This window comes from Anabrus simplex, chromosome 5 (assembly GCF_040414725.1).
Source record: "Anabrus simplex isolate iqAnaSimp1 chromosome 5, ASM4041472v1, whole genome shotgun sequence".
Lineage (NCBI taxonomy): Eukaryota > Metazoa > Arthropoda > Insecta > Orthoptera > Tettigoniidae > Anabrus > Anabrus simplex.
In genome coordinates, this window is record NC_090269.1 from 391,562,216 (window position 1) to 391,586,563 (window position 24,348).

The 24,348-nt window shown below is 40.7% G+C and overlaps 1 protein-coding gene across 1 annotated transcript in view; it reads left to right on the plus strand.

Moving 5' to 3' along the window:
* Positions 1 to 360: 360 nt before the first annotated feature.
* LOC136874971 (uncharacterized) overlaps positions 361 to 24,348 on the plus strand; it is a 32,926-nt gene continuing 8,938 nt past the window's right edge. Inside the window, exons 1-2 of the mRNA XM_067148683.2 lie at positions 361 to 515; positions 13,831 to 14,026. Coding sequence (XP_067004784.2) covers positions 396 to 515; positions 13,831 to 14,026 — 316 coding nt within the window. The 5' untranslated portion in view covers positions 361 to 395. The remainder of the gene's footprint in view (positions 516 to 13,830; positions 14,027 to 24,348) is intronic.

A 24,348-nucleotide genomic window follows, 5' to 3' on the forward strand; every position in this document is an offset into this window, starting at 1 on the left:
TTCTTGTGTACTGCAATTAAAAAAATCTCGAGATGATTTAATGGGGAGCATGGCCATAAAATAGTTTTCCTTGCTCCTGTAAAATTTGGCTTCCTGGAAATCGTGGGTGTTTGATTTCCATGATTCAATTATATGTGGAAGCGTTAAAATTAAAACCTTAATATTGTAAGGGGTTAAGGTCAAAATGCTAAATCTCATATCACTGGAACTTTGTGCTGCATATTAGAGACAATTTATTGCTATCATAAAAATTATCGCCCCTCAAGTGTCCTATCAGTCTAAGTATGTGTGCTTGGAGCAACAGTGACCTCGATTTAATGTGATGACCTGCGAAAAGCCCACTATGTAACAAGTATAAAGACGAGGACGCTGGTAGCTTGTGTCAGTCGCTCATCATGTCTTCGTACGGCTACGTTCAGTTGTTCCTGCTTGGCCTGCTCTGCACTGGAGCTATCAGCGCTGCAACTGCTACATGTACAATCCCTCAAGGAGAAAGTAATATTGATGTGAATCAGGTAAGGTTGAGTACTTTGATTTACTTATTTTAACTCTCAGATGCTGATGAGACTTTGTCAAGTAGAATACGTGTATTGTTTCCGAAAATGCAGCTTTAAAATTGAAATAATTTCTAGACTTATGCGACGACAATGTTTAATACCTCGTTGCATAGAGGAAGGTCTAGCATACCTAGTAGCAAGAGCCTTAACCCGGCATAGGGTGGCCAGATGCAAATAGAGTAGATCAAAAAAAGTGGACAAAACTATTTAAAGAGGAGGATAATGACGCGTAAAAGAGGACACTCCATTGAGAGTCTAAATGTAGACTTATGTATATATATTCTAGTCTGCCTCGGTGGTGTAGTGGTTAGTGTGATTAACTGCCACCCGCGGAGGCCCGGGGTTGCTTCCCGGCTCTGCCAAGAAATTTGAAAAGTGGTACGAGGGCTGGAACGGGGTCCACTCTGCCATTCCTTCGTCAGCCATCCTCGAAGTGGTTTTCCGTGGTTTCTCACTTTTTCTCCAGGCAAATGTCGGGATAGTACCTAACTTAAGGCCACGGCCGCTCCGCTTCCTTCCCTTCTGCTTGTCTGTCCCTTCCGATCTTCCCATCCCCCACAAGGCCCCTGTTCAGCATAGCAGGTAAGACCGCCTGGGCGAGTTGTACCCCCGACCCAAAGTCTCATACACACGACACTGCCCTTCAGGTGGTAGAGGTGGAATCCCTCGCTGAGTCCGGGGGGAAAATCAACCCTGAAGGGTAAACGAATTAAGAAATACATATACTGTACTCTAATTTTCACATTCATAAACAAAACGTATCCATTTCCACATTATATAGCAAATTCTTACAAAATTTATACAATGAAACTAATTTACACGCCTTGGTAGTACTTTTCTGAAGTTTCAATTAGCTTCAGGAGTTTTTGCGTGTCAAACGTATACTTATAAAAAGATACACATGTAAATTCCTTTAGATAATATTCAACCATTAGGAAGATTTTCATGGATTCTACAGTAGCTTGAAAGCCGGGCTGAGTGGCTCAGACGGTTTAGGTGCTGACCTTCTGACCCCAATTTGGCAGGTTCGATCCTGGCTCAATCCGGTGGTATTTGAACGTGCTCAGATACGTCAAATTCCTGTCGGTAGATTCACTGGCTCGTTAAAGAACTCCTGCGGGACAAAATTCCGCCACATCGGCGTCTTCGAAAACCGTCGAAGAATTAGTTAGTGGGACGTAAAAACCAATAAATTGAATAATATTCTACCTTGAAAACGGGTCCTGTTACAAGTCCATTGTGCTGAGATCAATCAAAATATTTTTTTTACATTTGCATTGTGCCCTGGTATAGAACTACAGTCAGCTGACCTACGTTAATTGAACTACTTTGTCTATTTTTAATTTCGTGTGGCTATTTCTAGCCAAGTGCAGCCCTTGTAAGGCAGACTCTCCGATGAGGGTGGACTTTGTCTATTTCTGAATACAAAGTAATTTGTCAAATTCAGAGTGATTACTAATCACATCAAGGAATTATTTGAAATCATCAAAATATTTCACATCATCATTTTCAAAAGATTAGACTTAGCTTGCAAATACAGAATCAATTTTTCAACACCACAATAATCAATATCACTTTCCAGCGCTATCCATTTGAAACAGGCTTCCTTCAAATCCGGATTATTTCGTGCTGCTTGTAACGTTGTCAGGTGTCACACATTAACGTAGCAGTGTTCGGACGGGGTGTTGCTGAGAGAGAAGCGTGGAATATACAGAGTGGTAAATAGCATCCATTATCACAGTAAAAGGCATACATAGAATAATCTTACGTAGTGCATATCCATGGACTAGAAAAAAGAGTGACTGAATGGGTGGCTCTGTTTCTAGAAAATAGAACTCAGAGAATTAGAGTAGGTGAAGCTTTATCTGTCCCTGTAAAAATTAAGAGGGGAATTCCTCAAGACAGTATTATTGAACCTTTATGTTTTCTTATATATATCAATGATATGTGTAAAGAAGTGGAATCAGAGATAAGGCTTTTCGCAGATGATGTTATTCTGTACAGACTAATAAATAAGTTACAAGATTGTGAGCAACTGCAAAATGACCTCGATAATGTTGTGAGATAGACAGTAGGCAATGGTATGATGATAAACGGGGTTAAAAGTCAGGTTGTGAGTTTCACAAATAGGAAAAGTCCTCTCAGTTTTAATTACTGCGTTGATGGGGTGAAAGTTCCCTTTGGGGATCATTGTAAATACCTAGGTATTAATATAAGGAAAGATCTTCATTGGGGTAATCACATAAATATGATTGTAAATAAAGGGTACAGATCTCTCTCTGCACATTGTTATGAGAGTATTTAGGGGTTGTAGTAAGGATGTAAAGGAGAGAGCTTATTTGTCTCTGGTGAGACCCCAACTAGAGTATGGTTCCAGTGTATGGGACCCTCACCAGGATTACTTGATTCAGGAACTGGAAAAAAATCCAAAGAAAAGCAGATCAATTTGTTCTGAGCGATTTCCGACAAAAGAGTAGCGTTACAAAAATGTTGCAAAGTTTGGGCTGGGAAGACTTGGGAGAAAGGAAACGAGCTGCTCGACTAAGTGGTATGCTCCGAGCTGTCAGTGGAGAGATTGCGTGGGAGGATATCAGTAGACGAATAAGTTTGGATGGTGTCTTTAAAAGTAGGAAAGATCACAATATGAAGATAAACTTGGAATTCAAGAGGACAAATTGGGGCAAATATTCGTTTATATGAAGGGAGATGTTCAATAAATTTCCAATTTCTTTGCAGTCATTTAAGAAAAGGCTAGAAAAACAACAGATAGGGAATCTGCTACCTGGGCGACTGCCCTAAATGCAGATCAGTAGTGACTGATTGATTGATTGATTGATTGATTGATTGATTGATTGATTGAATGATTGATTGATAATTACTTTCTATATATCGAAACGACATCAATGATACCGTGGCGTAATGAAGAACACTTGAAAAACGAATTAGTAAAGCAGATTACCACAACATAAGCAGATTCATTAAAAAGGGAGGACATTTCGGGGTTTTTAAATAATCCATTCGGACCCCGGACAATGGTCTAAAAAAGGAGGGCATGTCCGGATAAAGGAGGACGTTTGGTCGCCCTAACTCGGTATGACGTCACTGGGGGACGTAATAGCCCTCCCATCTTGTCACGCGGCTACAGTGTGGGTCAATTGCAGAAACGGTGTTTAGACGATGTTTACGGTTAAACAGTGTCTAAGTACGGCTGACGCATTGCCAAGACGTTATTTATCACTTAGACACTGTCTAAACCTGACGTTAAACCGGCCATGTTCAAACACTGCCGAGGACATTGTTTAACCTCAAATTTTAGGAGTGAATCACAATCAGAGGTTATGTATTATGAAACATATAATTTATATTATTATGGTGAGACAATTCCAGATACGATTTCTTTTTTAAGAGATAATGTAAGGGACTTGTTTCTTGAGCCCGACACATTGGACATTCCGGTAACCGTCAACTTGACAACAATTCATGGCAGCCGATACTTGGGATAATAAATAATTTCGTGTGGCTATTTCTAGCCGGGTGCAGCCCTTGTAAGGCAGACCCTCTCATGAGTGTAGGCGGCATCTGCCATGTGTTGGAGGCTGCGTGTTATTGTGGTGGAGGATAGTGCTATGTGTGGTGTGTGAGTTGCAGGGGGTGTTGGGGACAGTACAAACACCTAGCCCCTGAGCCACTGGAATTAACCAATGAAGGTTTCAATTCCAGACCTGGCCGGGAATAGAATCCGGGACCCTCTGAACCGAAGGCCAGTCCGCTGACCATTCAGTCAACGAGTCGAACATATTTGGGATAATTTCCCTGGTATTATATTCGTAGGTCACATCGACTATACATCCATACCAGTGTCCTGATCGTCAGAGGACTGTCTCATACATCAAGGAAGGGATTCTGTTATAGTTTATGTACTGCCAAGTAAACACACACTATAAAGTAGGTTGTGTCTGTGTTTCTTTTTTTTTTTTTTTTGTATACTCGGCAACGATGAGATAGGGATAGGCAAGGACTGGCAAGGAAGAGCCGTGGCCATTGTAACAGCCCCAGAGTTTACCTCGTGTAACCCCGATTGTGCGTTTCGAACCTACGATCTCGAGAATTCAAGCTACACCTACATCGCCCGTACAACTTAGTTTCATCTTCCCTTCGCCGATGCTATTGAGATTACACTCAGCGTAACAACACTATAATCAAAGCTACGTCCGGCTCCATGGCTAAATGGTTAGCGTGCTGGCCTTTGGCTACAGGGGTCCCGGATTAGATTCCCGGTAGGGTCTGTAATTTTAACCATCATTGGTTAATTTCGCTGGCACGAGGGCTGGGTGTATGTGTCGTCTTCATCACGACGCGCAGGTCACCTACGGACGTCAAATCAAAAGACCTGCATCTGGCGAGCCGAATATGTCCTTGGACATTCCCGGCACTAAAAGCCATACACCATTTCATTTCATCAAAGCTACACTTCCTCGTACGGTGGCGTGTCGCTATAGTGTCGATAATATGATGACATTTCACTTCCACCGAAAGCGATATTCTGATCTGTGGGGAAGTCATTTTCATACATAGGCATATTTGTGTAATGTGTAGGAAGACGATAGCTGACTAACGTTTGGCACGTACCGACGAATTTCATTCCTTGCGACAAGCAGAGAAGTGCATGGAAGATATAACGACATCGGTTTGAGCGACAACTCGTCTATAACGTCATGTTTTCTGTGGTACGCACATATTCCTCACAAGAAATGTGTTTTTCAGCATTGTTTAATACGACAAACGTATAAGCGTCTACGTCGCATGTGTCATTTTGAACTTCAGTTTGGAATAAGATTTTCTAGGAACCAAATTTTTAAAATAATTTTTTGTTGAAATATGGCATCTTGGCTAATTCTTTCTTGTCCCCTTTTGTCATGGACTTGGGAAATGTAGTTAGATTCCTCACCCCATTGTGACCCGCCCAAATTCTTGCGGTATTAACGATACCTGAGTGCGGTCAGTTTTGACTGGTTTCCTCTTTGTGCACGCATTTTAACGCAGTATGATTACTAGAAGAAAAGGTTCAACGTTGGAAGAAAAAGTTACAATGATTCACCAAACTGAGAATGGAATTTAAAAAGCTGACGTGTGTCGTAAGTTTGGCCTTCTTAATTCCCAGTCCAAACGATTTAGAAAAACAAGGATAAAATTGTTGCTGCAATTGAACAGATTGTTTAGACAAATAGGCAGCTACGAAAATCTGAACGTAACGACGTGGACTAATTAAGTTTACGTTGCTGTATTTGTCATTTTCCACCTCACTAGACTAATAATACGAATCTCGACGAATCTCGGTTACTACGACACTCTTTCATAGCGACACATTTTTCAGCTCCCTTGGATGTCGTTACAATCGAGTTCAACTGCTTCTATTTCCATTTTCGATCCTATATTGAAACATTAGACGACGTCTACGTAAACACCGGATGAACATGTATAAAGAGAGCTGCACCGGCTGTGGATCTGTATAAAGATAGCTGCATAGGATGTAGATCTATATAAAGATGGCCTGTATAAAGATAGTTGCACAGGCCGTGGATCTGTATAAAGAGAGCTGTACAGGCCTTGGATCTGTATAAAGAGTGCTGCACAGGCCGTGGAACTGTATAAAGAGAACTGTACAGGCCGTGGATCTGTATAAAGATAGTTGCACAGGCCGTGGATCTGTATAAAGAGTGCTGCACAGGCCGTGGAACTGTATAAAGAGAACTGTACAGGCCGTGGATCTGTATGTCATGGCCATCCATCAATACATCACAGTCTGCACGGCCGCTAGGTAACAGCCCGTCACACATTTGACTGAAAGATTAAAAAAAATTTATGAAAACTAAAGTCAGTCAGTCCGGCCATTCTATCCGGTCGATTTCCTTCATTCTTTTTTAACTGAAAGCTACTCATGCACAGATTTGTCATCATGTACCATAAATCACTTAATGTACGCCTTCCTCAAATTATTTGATTTTTCTTTTTTTTGTCTCTTTGAAGCAATCATATCTTTGGTTCTAATTGAGGTACGGAGTTCGTTTTGGTCTAAGAACACTCAGTGGATGAAGCTCTTTCATTTCAGCTCTTAACTATTGGAATTGGTTGATTCTGAGGAAAGTTATGAGTGCACTTTCAATTTGACGTCTCATTTCTTCAACATTTTTTCTCATTGAAGCAATCATATCCTTCGTTCTAATTGACGTACGCAGTTCGTTTTGGTCTAAAACACTCAGTGGATCAAGCGCTTTATTTGAGGCAATAACTACTTAAATATGTAGATTCTGAGAAAAGTTATGAGTACATTTGTGTCCATGACGAAGAACTTTTAAGGACTTTTTAACAGTTCGCCGCGTAGTGTTGTTCCAAGGAACGTTAAATTCAATTTCTTTGTGCGATGTATTTTCAGGTGTTTTGTTGACATAATATTACATTCTATTACCACAGCAGATCATGTGCTTTGTTTCATTAACTCGAATCTTTGGAAATACATCCGTGAGGATAGTAACGAACAACATCGTACTTTGTACATTGCGGGCGGAGCCAGCGGGAAACTGCTAGTTTGACTGAAAGATATAGTTATGATCATTTGAATTTCGCAAAGGTAAATGTAATAACACTATTTTTTGTATCTTGAATGGTGTCTTGGAGGGAGAAAATAATACCATCTGCTTCGCTTCACATGCAAATTGCAATGAGTTGTAAGAACATATAGGACGATAAAAGCATAACACAGAAGAACAGAACTGTGTTACACATAAACATTAATAAAGAAGTGAACCACTACAATCGCGTTCCTTAAATTAAAGGGCAAAGATATACTAAGTAATATAAATATTTGTATACTAGCAGGGTATCCGCGCTTTGCTACGGTTTTAAACTGAAAGTTATTTTCGACGTTTCAAATTTCGGGGAGTCCGGTCCGCTACCGGGTGAGCCTGTAAATTCTCACCCCCACCCCTCACTTTTTATGTCAAACGGTTTTGGAGGAATGATTATTTATTTTCGAATCTAACACTCATTCGAACCCCACACAATTGGGAATGTTTTAAAACCGTATCTTATTTAACACCTAGGACGTTGAAGCGATCATCAAGTGAAATTTGACTTCGTACGTCGAACAGTAATGGAGGAATGAATGTGTTTTCTAGGTGTAGAATGTTTTAAAACTATTTATTATTTAACATCTAGGACACGTAAAATTTTAATTTTTTGTAAAATTTTAATTTCGATCCTGAAATCGTTTCGGAAGGACGAGTATTGTATTTTTCAGAGTCCAGCCTTATCTGAACCCCTTATGGGAGAAATATATTGAAGTATATGATATTTGACAGCCGGACATTAGAAAAAACATGCTCCTAAAATTACAACTTCGTACATCAAAAATAGTTTTGGAGGGATGAATACTTTCGTTTCTGGAGTTAACCCCTTAGATGTGGAAAGTTTTAAAATAGTTCATATTTCACCCCTAGGATATAAAATATATTCCTCCATTTGTAATTTTGTTTCCGTACCTTAAACGGTTTTGGAGTAATGTCTGTTTCTGTTTGCGGATCACAATCCACATATAACTCCCTGAGGGGTTAAATTTTCAAACCTTCTGTCATTTAACACACAGGATTTAAAATGAAATTTTTATTTCATATGTCAAATGGTTGAAAGAGATGAATATTAATGAATATTGTTATCATTAGGCTCAACCTCTTCCTCCCACTCCATGACGACTCTAAATCCCTTACGAGTGTATGGCTTTAAGACCACTTCTTCTCTAAAATCTAAGACACATAGGAACAACCACAATGTGAAAGTTTAACTTCAGAAGTCAAACGTTTCCGAGAAATGAGTATTTTTGTCATAAGTATTCACCCCCCTCCCCCGCCAGACAAAACCCTTAGGGGTGTATTGTTTAAAGACCACTTCTTAAAATCCAGGGCATAAAGGAGAAGCCATAATGTGAAATTTCTACTTCGTATGTCAGACTATCAGAGAAATTAATATTTTGGCATTAGGCCTCACCCTCCCAGTCAAATCCCCTCGAGGGTGCATTGTCTTGAGACCATGCTGAAATACGTGTTTCATTACTTGTATTGTAGAGTATTTATACTCAGTTTCAAGAAAATCCCAACCAGAGATACTTTTTTTGATACGAATTATTATACCCTCTTTTTACCCCTATAGGTTTTGATTCCCAAAAATAAAAAAACGCAAGAAAAGAGTGTTTAATTATTTACATTTTGGAGTACTTTTTACCAATATTTAAGTCAATAGATGCGTTTAATAACGTTTCTCCCTATAAATTATAACATCTTTATCACCCTTTCAGGTTTTCCGGTTGTACTTCGTCTTAAAACAATAATCACCACCTCCACGGTCTAGAAAGCCAAGAATAACGGGCTGAGGATTCGGCGTGCTGACCATACGACACCTCATAATCTGCAGGTCTTCGGGCTGAACAGAGGTCGCTTGGTAGGCTATGGCCCTTCGGGGCTGTTGCGCCATGCATTTTTTATATTACAGAGTGTATCATGAACTCTTCATTACAAAGCTCAGGAACCTCAACATGGTCAGATTCACGATGCAGTGGTTCTGTTATTACCTCATAAATAGGTATCAGAGAGTAATTCTGGGCAATAGTTTGTCTTCCTGGAGCGAAGTCACTTTGGTGTTCTTCAAGGTTCTGTTTTGGGCCCATCATTTTATTTGATATTTATCAATGATATTTCAGAGTCATTGATATCCTCTAGTTACCATATTTATGCCGATGATCTGCAGGTTTACAATCACTTTGATCCCTGTGACTTGTAATATGAACTGGCATTGCTATGTAATGGGGCTATAAAAATGGATTCAGAACCAACCCTGAAAAGACCTAGATAATGATAATAAGTCAGAAAATACTTTATGTTAGAAGTGGTGGTCCTACCTTAGGTTGTGTTACATGAAAAAAAAGTTACACTGAGTAAAGCAGCAAAAACACCTTTTGAGAGTTTGGTGAAGGCCTCTCGTGTGCAGAGCATGCAAAATATACATATTCAAGAGTGCATCGATGCCTCCATCGACTGTGCATATCTACGAAATTTTCTACCTCTTGTGACAAAATTGAACTAGCCAAAAGTTCAATAATGCTCATATATTTAGTTTATTGTGATTTAATATATAGAGGTCTTAGCTAACAGCCGGTAGACTAGAGAAAATTCAGAATTTATACATTCGTTTCATTTTAACTGAGAAACCGCATCAATATATTACTCCATATCTCAACAAACTGCCAATGCTAAACCTGCAAACGAGAATGCATACCCAGTGTGTACAACACAAAATTGTAACTACGCCTGCACCGCAGTACTTAGCATCCAGGTTTACGAAGTTCTCTCAGACTCACAACTCATTACGCGCTCCCACAACAGGAGCATAACATCCTCTCCATCCTTGAACACACCACCAACCGGTACTCCCACTCCGTCACAGTAGGTGCTGCTCTGTCCTGGAACTCCATATTAGACGAGTTCCCGAGCTTGACGCCGGGGTCGGCATTCACCAACCGATAAGACAAACATTTATTTGCTCTCCAACCATATGTGTAGGGATGTAGGCTAATCAATATTGCGTGTTTCTGTGGTGGTTAGTTGCGTGGCGTGTTGGCTGAATATGAAGAGAAGAATGTTGGGGAAAACACAAAATTCCAGTCTCAGAGACAGAAGGATTAACAAGACGTGTACAAAATACCCAACCCGGCTGGGAACCACACCCGGGACCCTCTGAAAGCTGACCATTCAGCCATAAGTCGAATGCATTTGTGACTATTATTAATATTAAATTATGATTACTGTTTTAATTATTATTATTGCCATCATCAATACCATCAAATTAATAATACAGTTACTTTTGTGTTATGGGTTAGTTCGTAAAATAATTTTCTAGTGACTTTAACTGCATCACTTTCATGTAGTTGTTAACGTTGGTTTAGTGTTAGATAAAGATTTACAGTCTTAACATCGCCAAGAAAAACAAGGCAAGTAGGTAACAAAATAATATATGCCAAAAAAGACCAGAAATGATCAAAAACCACCTGTACTATCCCAGCAACATTGGGGGGATATCACGAAAAGAATCCACAGTTATAGCCGTTTAGGCAAGCAACTCAATGTTGAAAACATCCTAGGCATATGAGTTACGAATTTTAGGTAATTAAAATATAATAAAATATGAGAATATTTTTTTAAAAATTTATTCCCAAACATTACAATCCTTTTCTTAATCACCGTTATCCGGTCGATCAGAATAGCAGTTTGCCTTTTTATACCACTACGAGCGCTAAGGTGAGTCAATGCAGAGTATCACTTAAGCCCTTGTAACTACAGTACATTCGGTGTGGACGTTTTTCAAAAATAAAAATAATGGTTGAGGGTGCCGAACTAAGGAACACATTACAGAAAGAATTAAGTAAATAAGTAAATTTGGCTGGGATTTCAATAAAAGTGGAAAAGACTAAATAAACAAGCGATTTTAGGCTGTTTGTTCGGAACTGTATTTAGATCGGAAGTAATTTTTTCAAATTTACCTGTTTAGTTTGATATATCTATCCAAGACTCACAATTTGAAACCTTTCCGGGTTTGCAACATTAAAAAGAACTTATGAACCTTTTAACGATTTCTAGAATGTCTTAACATACATATTGTAATGGTGTACTTTATCAGGTTTAGGTAGCCTATCATTGTAAAAGGTAAACATTAAGAAAGCGTGAACCCTCATGTCTTCGATTTCATCTACACGGACTGACAGAGCAAATGCAACACAAAGAAGGAGTGGTCAGAACTTTATGCCAATTGCAGGGTAGACTGACGTCACTGAGGTATGCTCATGATGTGAAATGCGCCGCTGTGCTGCGCACGTAGCGAACGATAAATGGGACACGGCGTTGGCGAATGGCCCACTTCGTACCGTGATTTCTCAGCCGACAGTCATTGTAGAACGTGTTGTCGTATGCCACAGGACACGTGTATAGCTAAGAATGCCAGGCCGCCGTCAACGGAGGCATTTCCAGCAGACAGACGACTTTACGAGGGGTATGGTGATCGGGTTGAGAAGGGCAGGTTGGTCTCTTCGTCAAATCGCAGCCGATACCCATAGGGATGTGTCCACGGTGCAGCGCCTGTGGCGAAGATGGTTGGCGCAGGGACATGTGGCACGTGCGAGGGGTCCAGGCGCAGCCCGAGTGACGTCAGCACGCGAGGATCGGCGCATCCGCCGCCAAGCGGTGGCAGCCCCGTACGCCACGTCAACCGCCATTCTCCAGCATGTGCAAGACACCCTGGCTGTTCCAATATCGACCAGAACAATTTCCCGTCGATTGGTTGAAGGAGACCTGCACTCCCGGCGCCCGCTCAGAAGACTACCATTGACTGCACAGCATAGACGTGCACGCCTGGCATGGTGCCGGGCTAGAGCGACTTGGATGAGGGAATGGCGGAACGTCGTGTTCTGCGATGAGTCACGCTTCTGTTCTGTCAGTGATAGTCACCGCAGACGAGTGTGGCGTCGGCGTGGAGAAAGGTCAAATCCGGCAGTAACTGTGGAGCGCCCTACCGCTAGACAACGCAGCATCAAGGTTTGGGGCGCTATTGCGTATGATTCGACGTCACCTCTAGTGCGAATTCAAGGCACGTTAAATGCCCACCGCTACGTGCAGCATGTGCTGCGGCCGGTGGCACTCCCGTACCTTCAGGGGCTGCCCAATGCTCTGTTTCAGCAGGATAATGCCCGCCCACACACTGCTCGCATCTCCCAACAGGCTCTACGAGGTGTACAGATGCTTCCGTGGCCAGCGTACTCTCCGGATCTCTCACCAATCGAACACGTGTGGGATCTCATTGGACGCCGTTTGCAAACTCTGCCCCAGCCTCGTACGGACGACCAACTGTGGCAAATGGTTGACAGAGAATGGAGAACCATCCCTCAGGACACCATCCGCACTCTTATTGACTCTGTACCTCGACGTGTTTCTGCGTGCATCGCCGCTCGCGGTGGTCCTACATCCTACTGAGTCGATGCCGTGCGCATTGTGTAACCTGCATATCGGTTTGAAATAAACATCAATTATTCGTCCGTGCCGTCTCTGTTTTTTCCCCAACTTTCATCCCTTTCGAACCACTCCTTCTTGGTGTTGCATTTGCTCTGTCAGTCAGTGTATAATAATATAAAACCCAGTCAATTCTACCTCTTTGTGTGGTAGTTACAATTTCGCCTTCATGTCTGTAAATTTCTGAGACAAATTCTGGGTCTGAAAGTCTCTGACCCCCTGTGGGTGGGGGCGGTAGAATAACACCCACGGTATCCCCTGCCTGTCGTAAGAGGCGACTAAAAGGGACTCCAGGGGCTCGGAACTTTGGAGCGTGGGGTGGCGACCACGGGGCCCTCAGTTGAGTCCTGGCATTGCTTCCACTTACTTGTGCCAGGCTCCTCTCTTTCATCTATCCTATCTGACCTCCCTTGGTCAACTCTTGTTCTTTTCAGACCCCGACGGTATTACGTATGGAGGCCTAGGGAGTCTTTTATTTTCATGCCCTTCGTGGGCCTTATCTTCCTTTGGCCGATACCTTCATTTTTCGAAGTGTCGGATCCCTTCCATTTTTCTCTCTGATTAGTATTATATAGAGGAGGTTGCCTAGTTGTACTTCCTCTTAAAACAATAATCACCACCACCATCACCACCACTCTGAAAGTCTCTGACCCATTCTCCACTTAATATCTCTACTCCATACATCTGGTATCTTTTTCACCAAGTATGCTGTCAAGAATCAATAGAAATGTAGAATAGTCGGAGATAAGATGAAGCCTTGAGTTACTCTGGTGCCGACTACAAAATTCTCAGAGACTTTTCTTCGAGAAGTACTTGACTTTCAAATACTCATGTATATCGATAATGATATTCAATATATTTGTAGAAAACTCATATTATGGCGTGGTTTTACACTTAGCTACATAAATAAAATGGAACTATTTTCTCAAAGTAAATAAACGTGCTTTGTCATTTGGTGCTTTGTTACAAAAGTTGTTCTCAAAATCTTATTGAGATCCACACAGTTACCACTATTCTTGGTAATGTCTTGCTTGGTGCAATTAAAGCTATGCTGTACGAATAAAAAGTAAAATGATCCAATGATGGAAGATTCTTGAAAATCACTAGTATCTTTTTTTACAGCACTTATATTTGATCGATACCCTTTGTGAAACAAGTCGTCTTTTTAGGTGTATGGTGACTGGTTCCTGGGAGAATCACATGGAGTAGTCGATTTCGAGGAAGACAGAAGTCATTGTCACACGATAAGTTTGCGTAAAATCAATGAAAATACCCTCGAGTTTACAGCAACGTTCTCTGGAAGAGCACTGAGCAAGAATTTCACCAAAGGAACCGCCGAGAATGCTGCGATATGGAAAACTGAAGGTTAGTATAAACATGTATCCTTGTCACAACATCGAGGTTTAGAAACGTGTACCCTCATGCTCGTGCCTTCAGAGACACGGTGGCTGGGTGAGCCGTGCACAAGGGTCGAACTTCATCTGAGTCATGACTTAACGAGTGCTTAAGATGAATACTGCACAGTATGTTGGGTTCGCATACCTGGCAGGGGCTCACTCCACTGTACACTGGGTTGCCCCACCTAGCAGGCGCGTTTGTTCGTAAAGGAAAGTAAAAATAAAATTACATTGTTGTTGTTGTTTGAGTCATCAGTCCATAGACTGGTTTGATAAAGCTCTCCATGCCACCCTATCCCGTGCTAACTTTTCATTTCTACATAACTACTACATCCTACATCTGCTGTAATCTGGTTGTCATATTCGTATCTTGGTGTACCCCTATCGTTCTTATCACCTACACTTCCCTCAAAAACCAACTGTACAAGACCTAGGTGTCTTAAGATGTGCCCTATAATTCTATCTCTTCTTCTCGTCAAAGTTAGCCAAATCGATCTCCTCTCACCAGTTCGATTCAGTATCACTTCATTCGTGATTTTTTCTACACATCTCACCTTCAGCATTCTTCTGTAACACCATATTTCAAAAGCTTGTATTCTCTTTCTTTCTGAGCTAGTTATCGTGCATATTTCACTTCCATACAATGCCACGCTCCAGACGAAACTCTTCATAAACTTCTTTCTAATTCCTATATCAATGTTCGAGGTGAATAAATTTCTTTTCTGAAGAAATCCCTCCTTACTTTTGCTAGTCTGCATTTTATGTCCTTACTTCTATTATCATTAGTTATTTTACTACACAAGTAACAACATTCAACTACTTCCTTTAAGACTTTATTTCCTAATCTACTATTTTCTTCATCACCTGACTTTATTCGACCGCACACCTTTACTTTTGTTTTGGACTTATTTGTTTTCATCTTGTACTCCTTACCCAAGACTCTGTCCATACCATTCAGCAATATCTCCAGATCGTTTGCAGAGTCAGATAAAATAACAATATCATCGGCAAATCTCAGGGTTTTGATTTACTCTCCTTGGACTTTAATTCCCTTTCCAAATTCCTCTTTGATTTCCTTCACCGCTTGTTCTACGATATGTAAACATTGAAAGGAGAGGGGACAAACTGCAGCCTTGTCTCACTCCTTTCTGGATGGCTGCTTCTTTTTCAAAGCCGTCGATTCCTATCACTGCAGACTGATTTTTTTTATAGACTGTAGATAATTCTCCTTTCTCGGTATCTGATCCCGATCGCCTTCAGAATCTCAAACAGCTTGGTCCAATCAACATTATCGAATGACTTTTCTAGATCTACGAAAGCCATGTACGTGGGCTTGCCTTTCTTAATTCGGTCCTTTAAGATCAGACGTATAGTCAGGATTGCTTTCATTGTGCACTTCATCAAGCGTATTTGGTAAGCCAAAACAAATAACAGTATCACTTAGGCCTATGTTTTGGTGGGATCTGCACACTTGCTTGTCGATTCACTTGCAGAAAGGCACCAGTTTGACTTGGTTCTCCAGTTGCGGGTGCTGAGTTGTTGGACGTTTGAACGACTGCCAGCGCAGATTACGTATATTTAATTATTCCATCCACTTAAACATGATGTATTCCCAGCATGTGTGCCACAGCTCTGGCACTTGTATGAGCTTCTACGGCAAAATGTTTTTTGTCCATATTCGCTTCCTTCGGATTCCATTACCGGTTGTCAAGGGGCGAGTTGCCACATGAAGCGTACGATGCTGGTTGTGGTATATACTACGCTCTGGATGCTGTCTGTATGAATAGTGCTGTGTATAATGCTCATTATTCATTGGAATGACACTTTTCGAAAATAAGCAACCTATCCACAAGTTCACCGTTCGTATAACGTGGTCATTGCAATGATATACATTTGCTTACACTTGATGTTTACTTAGTAGAAGTGTTTGTACTCTGAGCGATACCCGGAGTCCTCATTCGGTGTTTCATTAAATTTAGTTCCCGGTTCGTCTGCAGCCCCTGCAACATCCGGGAACTTGTTCGTTTTAGCGTTGTTGTGTGAACCCATTTCATGCATTATAATGAGAGATCATACAGTGGTCCAAGTAGATGAACCTTTCTACTACAAAATTTGTATCTGACCCAGGTACATGCTGGACGCGTGGATTATGTTTTGGACGAAGGAAATTAGAAATAAATATCAAATCCGAAGAACTTATACACGAGTAATAACTGTGGTGGACAGCAATACTAGTAAAGAATTCCGAACGTTATCACCCAGCTCCGCGGTCTAGCAGTAGCAATACGGTCTCTTATCTAGAGCGCTTGGTTACAAGTCCCGGCCTGATCAACGTGTTAAACCTGAATCTGAGAGTTGTTTCGAAGTCAGCTCAGGCTAAGCGAGAACAACTGAAGTGATATCCGAGGGTGAGATAGCGGCTCCGGCCTAGAAGGACAGCAGTAACGCTCGAGAAGTTTTTTCGTGACTAACGTCTCGTATTCTGCAGGCCTTCGGGATGACTAGCGGTAGCCTGCAGGCTGAGGCCTTCCAGTACTGTAGGACTTTGGATTTTAGATCTAATATTTCAGGTATTTTACGAATTATAAACAAGAGATGGTTATTTTCGTTTTTGTGAATATTTAATATTGCAATTCTTGACAGGAAGGAAGGTTGATTTAATTTCCTACATGTGTTATAATATCTTCATTTCCTTGTCCGGATCGAATAATATTTTGCCAGTACGTAGTACTAGAGTAATTATAGATTTATTGATCTTGTCTGAAGGACCATGTCTTGAACACGTATTCTTCATAAAGGAACAGATCATTAAGTGATCTGGTACCGGAGACGCCGAGCTCATCGCTGTGATCAACCATGTTTCACTTCTTCAGTGGCCTCTTCCCAGTCATTTGACTAGGTCAGGAATGAAATGAATGAAGCCCCTTCTAGCGGCGAAGATAGGAATTATGCCGGCTGCCGTAGCCTGTCGCACTCCTCTGGGACAATGATTAATGACTGACAGATGAAATGTTACTGGAATGAAAAGTGACAGGGAAAACTGGAGTACCCGGAGGAGAACCTGTTCCGCCTCCTCCGCTTTGTCCAGCACAAATCTCACACGGAATGACCGGGATTCGAAGCACGAACCCCAGTGATGATAGGCTGGCGCACTGACACCTAAGCCACGGAGGTTTCTCAGATTGGTCTTACAGCGAGAAATTACCACCCTTAGCCTACTCAGGGTTTTCTATGTAGCATATTGAATATCTTCTCAGAGTTATTTGCGATGACACTCTCCGAATATAACCAGTTCGACGGGCATGAGCGTTGTCACCCACTAGTATAAAGCTCGTGCTCTCTGTGGCAGCAAATATTGTAACTACAGGTGGGAGGAAGACCTCCCTGCATACCAGACAATTCATGTTAGCCAGGATAGGAATAATTATAGACATACATCAACCAAACATGATATCAGTCACTACCACGACGAACCTCCTTGCTGATGATGGCGTTCCAGTATGAAGGGCTCTTTCCATCCCTCACCGGATCGACACCAGACTCTTATGCGTTACTCATCGTATATACTTCCTCACCTCATCCTTCTGCCTTAAATATATAGATAACGGAGTGCTGGTATTTCACTCCCGTTTACTTCTACATCCTTGTAGGAAAACACTGCAGGGCTGCTGTTATAGGAGTAATATAGTTTTCTTTATATTGGTAGATCTGCTAAAATGAAACGCAATCTTTCAGGTTTAGTGTTCTCTTTTGTTGGTTGGAATCGAACCCGTGATCATGGGTCGGACACCACCACTGATCTTCCGAGGAAGACAATTAACCATTGAACGATGGGTACGACCGCTGTAAAATTCAACATTGTTATTTAACGATTATGATAATGATGTTAATAATAATAATAATAATAATAATAATAATAATAATAATAATAATAATAATAATGGTGCATGGCATCTACATAGGCTTGGTGGTGACTTAATAAGGATAAAATGAATGGCGAAGACGTCATAAACACCCAGTTCCCAAGCCAGGGGAATTAACAGTATGAGGGGTTGATTCTGAAAATTGAACCGGGGCCGTCGGACCAAAGACAAGCATTCTATCCATTTAGCCTCAAAGCTGGACTTCAGTTTGCTAAACCTTAGGCTACCAACTCGATTGATCAGGTGTTGAGTATTGACGGTGGCAGAGGCCAGGGCAGTAGCTTGTGAAGCAGCCTGACAACACAGCGGGCAACTCCGTTGGCTGTAGCTCAAAATGCTTAAGGCTTGATGTTCCCTAAACCAACTATCTAAAAGGGGTAGCCTAAGTCTAGTGGTAGCCCACGTCTTGATACCAGCATACGCCACTGTTACCGCATAAGGAAAGAGCGTATATTTCAACTGCTCCGGATGTCATGGGTTATGAGTTCTTGCCCTCCACATACGGGCTGCACTATGGCGTCATGAAAGCGAGCTGTGCTTTAAAGCGACTAATCAGCTTCTTGATCCACCTTGCCTTCCCATTCCTTTCCGTCCACAAACTTCTACCGCCTCCGCTACACAAGTGCCCACGCGGATCTGTCTGAACAACAATGTTAGTTCAATTCTACTGTAGTAATCATGTACTGGGGTGGAATCTTGCCGGGATAAATAAAAGATTTTCCATCTTGAAACTTACTTGTTCCTTCGATAATGTGGGACTTACGCACATTTGTATAGTACTTTTATGAACATTTTAATGGACTGTTCTTTTCATTGAAGTCTGGAGACATTGACGTTTGCTCAACTGTTGCAGGACCGGACTTTTTAAAACAGAGCGAAACAAACCTATGTTTCTGCAAATAATTATAAAATTATTTTAACATACATTTTAACTATGTAACGTTGCTTTTTATTTTTAATACACTGGAGGAGCATTTGCAGAAACATAACGGGAGGTTTGTTCCGCTCTGTTTTAAAAAGTCCGGTCCTGCAACGATTGAGCAAGCGTCATCTGCCCTGACGGCACATACATGGCTAAATTTTAATATCATACAACTTTGTAATAAATCAATGCATCCTATAAAAGGTCATAACTTCAACAATATGTCAAAATTGGACGATAAGAGGGTAGATTCCTAGTGGCAGCAACAATACAAGCAGTGACAGGTAACATTTATCAGCGTCTGACTCAGCTAATGGATCCATCCAGGGTCACGATACACGTTGTAAGAGAGTAAAGGATAGAAGGAATGAGTGAACTATTCAAGAGTGTTTTTAAATATGTTCCATGTCTTATAGTACGTGTTGGGTTACAATAGGCATTATTATAAAAAAAAGCAAAGTGTACATATGTTGGTCTAGAGTTGAGGTTATACAGGACAATGCTTAATGTTAATATCATACGATGTTGAATCTTGAGACTTCGATAAGGTAGATTTTGATGTAAATACGCTGATGAAGGGAGTTAAGGCTCCCGAAACATGTACGTATAAATAATTCAAATATTAATAATACACTAGCAGTTTCCCGCTGGCTCCGCTCGCAATGTACAAAGTATGGTGTTGTTCGTTACTATCCTCATAGATGTATTTGCAAAGTTTCGAGTTAAGAAAATAAAGCACATGATATGCTGTTGTAATAGAATGTAATATTATGTCAACAAAACACTTGAAAATACATCACACAAAGAAATTGAATTAAACGTTTCTTGGAACAACACTACGCACCGAACTGTTAAAAAGTCCTTCAAAGATCTTCGTCATGGAGACAAATGTACTCATAACTTTCCTCAAAAGAAATCGCCTGGTCCACTGAGTGATTTTAGACCAAAACGAACTGGGTACCTCAATTAGAACGAAAGATATGATTGCTTCAATGAGAAGAAAATGTTGAAGAAATGAGACGTTACATTGAATGTGCTCTCATAACTTTCCTCAGAATCAACCAATTTGAATAGTTAAGAGCTCAATGAAAGAGCTTGATCCACTGAGTGTTTTTGGGCCAAAACGAACTCCGTACTTCAATTATAACCAAAGATATGATAGCTTCAAAGAGACAAAATATTAAAAAAATGAAATAATTTGAGGAAGGCGGAAGTTAAGTGATTTATAGTACCTGATGGCAAATCTATGCATGAATATCTTTCAGTTTTTAAAAATGAAGGTAATCGACCGGATAGAATGGGCGGACTGACTGACTTTAGTTTTCATAAATTTTTTAAATATATAGATAACTAGCGAATGTACCCCTGCTTCGCTACGGTATTCTACATTGTATTCGAATATCGAAGTAAATAGTGTACATGCAGTAAATAAGATTGTTTTAAAATTGCATGTCTCTTAGCGTTATCCGAGAAAGAGCATGGGGAGGTCCCCGTACGTTGTTTCCAATGTAAAGTGTTTGTTACGGATTTGTGATATAACGGCAGGCTCACTTGCCTACTGGCATTCACAATCGAGTTGGGAAGTTTACATTATAATTGTAGGCCCCATTGCCTACTACGCGCACAGAATCGATTTGGCGAGTTTTCGTTAAAATGGCAGCCCTCCTTTCCTACTTCCAGACAGATTACAGTTGAGGAGTTTCTATTATAATGGCAGGCAATTACCCTACTATCACTCGAAATTGAGTTGTGCAGTTATCATTATAATGCCAGGCCCATTTTCCTACTGCCAGCCAGCTTACTGCCAGTCACACCAAGTTGGTGAGTTTACATCAAAATAGCAGGCCATATGCCTAATGCCAGTCACATTTTAGATGAGGACATTTCTTTATAATGGCGGGCACCCTTGCCTACTGCCAAAAATAATCGGGTAGGGGAGTTTTAAGCAAAACTGCATGCTCACTTGCCTTCTGCAAGTCAAATGGAGAAGGGAACTATTCATTACAATTGTAGGCCTTCCTTACTAATGACAGTTACACAGGAGTTGAAGAAGGAACCCTTTCCTACTGCCAGTCAAAGTCGGTGTGGGGTGTACTGATTACAATAGCAGACCCACCCTTTCTCGATCGCTAAAAATCGACATCAGTGAATATATATAGATCGACATACGAAAGTATATGCGTGTTAACAATATTGAAGACCTTCATTTACAGATTGACTGCTACTAAACGTACGTCATATCGACAAAGGATTATACCATAAGACACGCCGGATTTAGTGGCCTAAATGGCTGGTCTTATGATATGTCATCTATTCTTGGGTCAGATTGAGTTAGAAGGTGGAACAGGGTAAAGGTTTTGTAAGATTATCTCACATTACATTACTTTTCGGATAATTATGAGACAGCAACATACATAGCATTTGACTCACATATGGCTACTGGGTGGGCCAATTTTCGTGAAGAGTTTGATTATTCTGTATTTCATATAAGTAATTGAAAGTATGAATTATGCATGTGAAAATTCCAAATTGACTTAACATCCATTAATAGAGAAAAATCAAACGTAAAAGGGATACAGATACGGCAAAAATTTCAATTATCTTCTTTTTCTTCTGGCAGATTATGCCGCAATCTGGATTTTGGGCGAGGTGGGTAAAAATTAGGACTTTCAGGAAACTAAACCAAAAATTATGGAGATGGTCATTATTACCCGTTAAACGGAAAGTTGTACGAAAATTTCGCCAAAATAGTCCGTGTAGAGGCACACAGTCGTTACGATTTGATTTATATGGATAATGAATCTGCTCCATGTAAAACACCTTTTGGGCTATGTCCGCTGGACTTACCCTGCAAAATTGACCATTCATGATATCTCCGTTATTAATTCTCCTGAAGAAAAAATGCACATAAAAAAAGGTTTAGAGGTGGAATTCCATCACGTTTGGTCGATTTCCAGTCAGGTTGGTCTTGTTCTGTATATATTGTGGAAGAGTAAAATCACCATTTCGGTTCCCTATAAACCGCCAGTCCATTCCGGAACATGAAATGTTATTTACGTTTAAAACCTACCTTTGAACAGGTAGATGCTAAATATAAATTTTGGTTCGAATGTCTTCACTAGTTTTCAAATTGTAAGAAATACGCTTTGCACGCACCCGCTCGTGAGTTAAGTCCGATGGGACTTGTACAGAAAAACGGTCCGTTAATGATATCTCCCTTATCGTATCGAAATGATGCACATGAGAAAAAAGGTTTAGAAATTAATTTCTAGCAAGGTCGGTAGATTTCCATTAAGTTTGGTTGTGTATATTTTGTGGAAGTGCAAAATCACTGTTTCGATTTCGTATAAACCCCCAGTCAGTTCAGGGATTTAGAAACAATATTTGCCCTAAAACCTATCAAGGACAGGTGTATTCTAAATATCAGTCTTGGTGTAAATACATCCAGTAGTTTGTACCACTCGCGTACATACGGCGTAATTAAGGAAGAAAATAATACAGTTAAGAAAGTTGAAAGTAATAGAAAATGGATTATAACTGAGGACAGCCGGATAACGACAAATATGTAAATGCCAAGTGAATGTATTGGAAAATCAAATGCCCCTCAATAAATTATGCTAGTGTGAGTTATGGATATAATAAAGCGGTAACAGAGGAGAAATTTAGGTCCAGTGATTCTTAGGTAAACAAATAATAAGAAGATGACTAATGGTGTTATTACTTAATCTATTCGAGGGAGGTTATAACATCCAACGATATTCCGCCAATATCCCGCAGATAGGCCGATTGACGCCTCTCTTGCCTTCTACCCAAGGAACAGCCACGAATTTAAAAGCATGATGAGGAAAATGGCAATACGTTACTTCCCTGCTGGCATGCAGTCAGAGACGTTGCCATGGTAACCTGTAGGTTCGTTGTCGGTCTGTCGGTCACTCAATGCAGAGCATGATACCAGCGGAAAATTGTAAATTTCTCCGTCATGTGAAGAGTAAGGTAAATTATGAACATAACAAAAGTTGTTTATAATGAAGAGACTTTTCACGTACGGTATACTAAGTTTACAGAAAATCAATAGTATAAGAGAAAATGGAGGAAAACCATTCTGATTTTCCTATAAACCCCCCGTCTATTCAAAGAGTTTAAAATAATATACATATCAAAACCTTCCCCGGTATGAGTATACTCTAAATATGAAGTTTGGTTGAGATCTATCCAGCCGTTTCGAAGTGATGGTGGAAAAACCATTCTGGTTTTAGCGGTAGGTAGAGGCGTAAGAAGGTGCGGGCGTGAATGGGTTTCAAACTACGGAATCAAAGTTAATGTAAAATTAATTTAAAATTTAACTAGGTTATATTTTCTTTTCAAAAACCAAGCAATAACAGACATGGCAGGTACAATGTAGCAAAACAAGGGGAGATACAATATTTACAGGTTTTGGGCTTCACGCCCTGACTTCAGCGATCAGCTCAGTTTTACCACAAACACAAGTTTTAACAGAGGGGCAGAAAACCCCATTCATCCCTAGGAGCCCCTGGCTCCGAATTACACAGAAAAGCCTCCACGAGGCATATGACACTCCATTTTCAAAAGAGCGATCCGCTCTTAAAATTTAAGCCTCTCAAAGGCCACACCAAACTCTACCTTCAAGCTGTCCTCTAAGGACGTATTCACAGGGGTAAAATACCCAACCTACAGAGGTCTATTACATGAAAAGAAGGTTGATTACATGACCTCTAAAATAACAATTTGAGAGGAGGCGATCTTGCACTCCTAATACACTTTGTTTTTTAAAACCTAATCTGGCTCTGGGCCGCTAACGCAAGGGCTAATCCCATACTACAGAGGTGACTTAGAGAAGAACACTTTACATTACATAAACGAAGAATAGTTTGAGAAAATAAGTTCACCTCAAAACAAATGTGAGTGGGAGCTCGAGAGGGTTAGCACTCTCTATCCCAATATGTAGCCTTACAAGAAAAAGATGAAAAGAGTAATTACATTTTAGGAAAAGGTTACATGATGGAAATGCTTCGAACCCGCCGCGAGTGTTAAACTGCCGACCTAGCAAGAAAAGAAGTTATTAATAGGCCATTACCTGGTATTGAACGGCTGAAGAAGAAAGAGGCGCTTCCCGCCTCCTGCTATGTACTTAATACACAGAAAGATGGAACAGAAGTGGCCCGGAGACCCCAAAATCAGCAGTTTATATCCTCTCGCGGAAGATTCTAGGCGTTAGGGGAAATAAAACACCCTCCCTCAAAGTTTTTATTGGCTAGGGAAAAGAAACCCCTACATAGAGGAAGAAGAAACACATTATTGGTGGAAAATTAATTAAAGAAATTCGGGATTGGCTAGATCCAAAATAAGGGGAAAAAGAGGGGTATACAGCCAACTTAAACCATGACAGAAAGAAATTTAACAAAGAACCAACTCTTGAAATAAAAT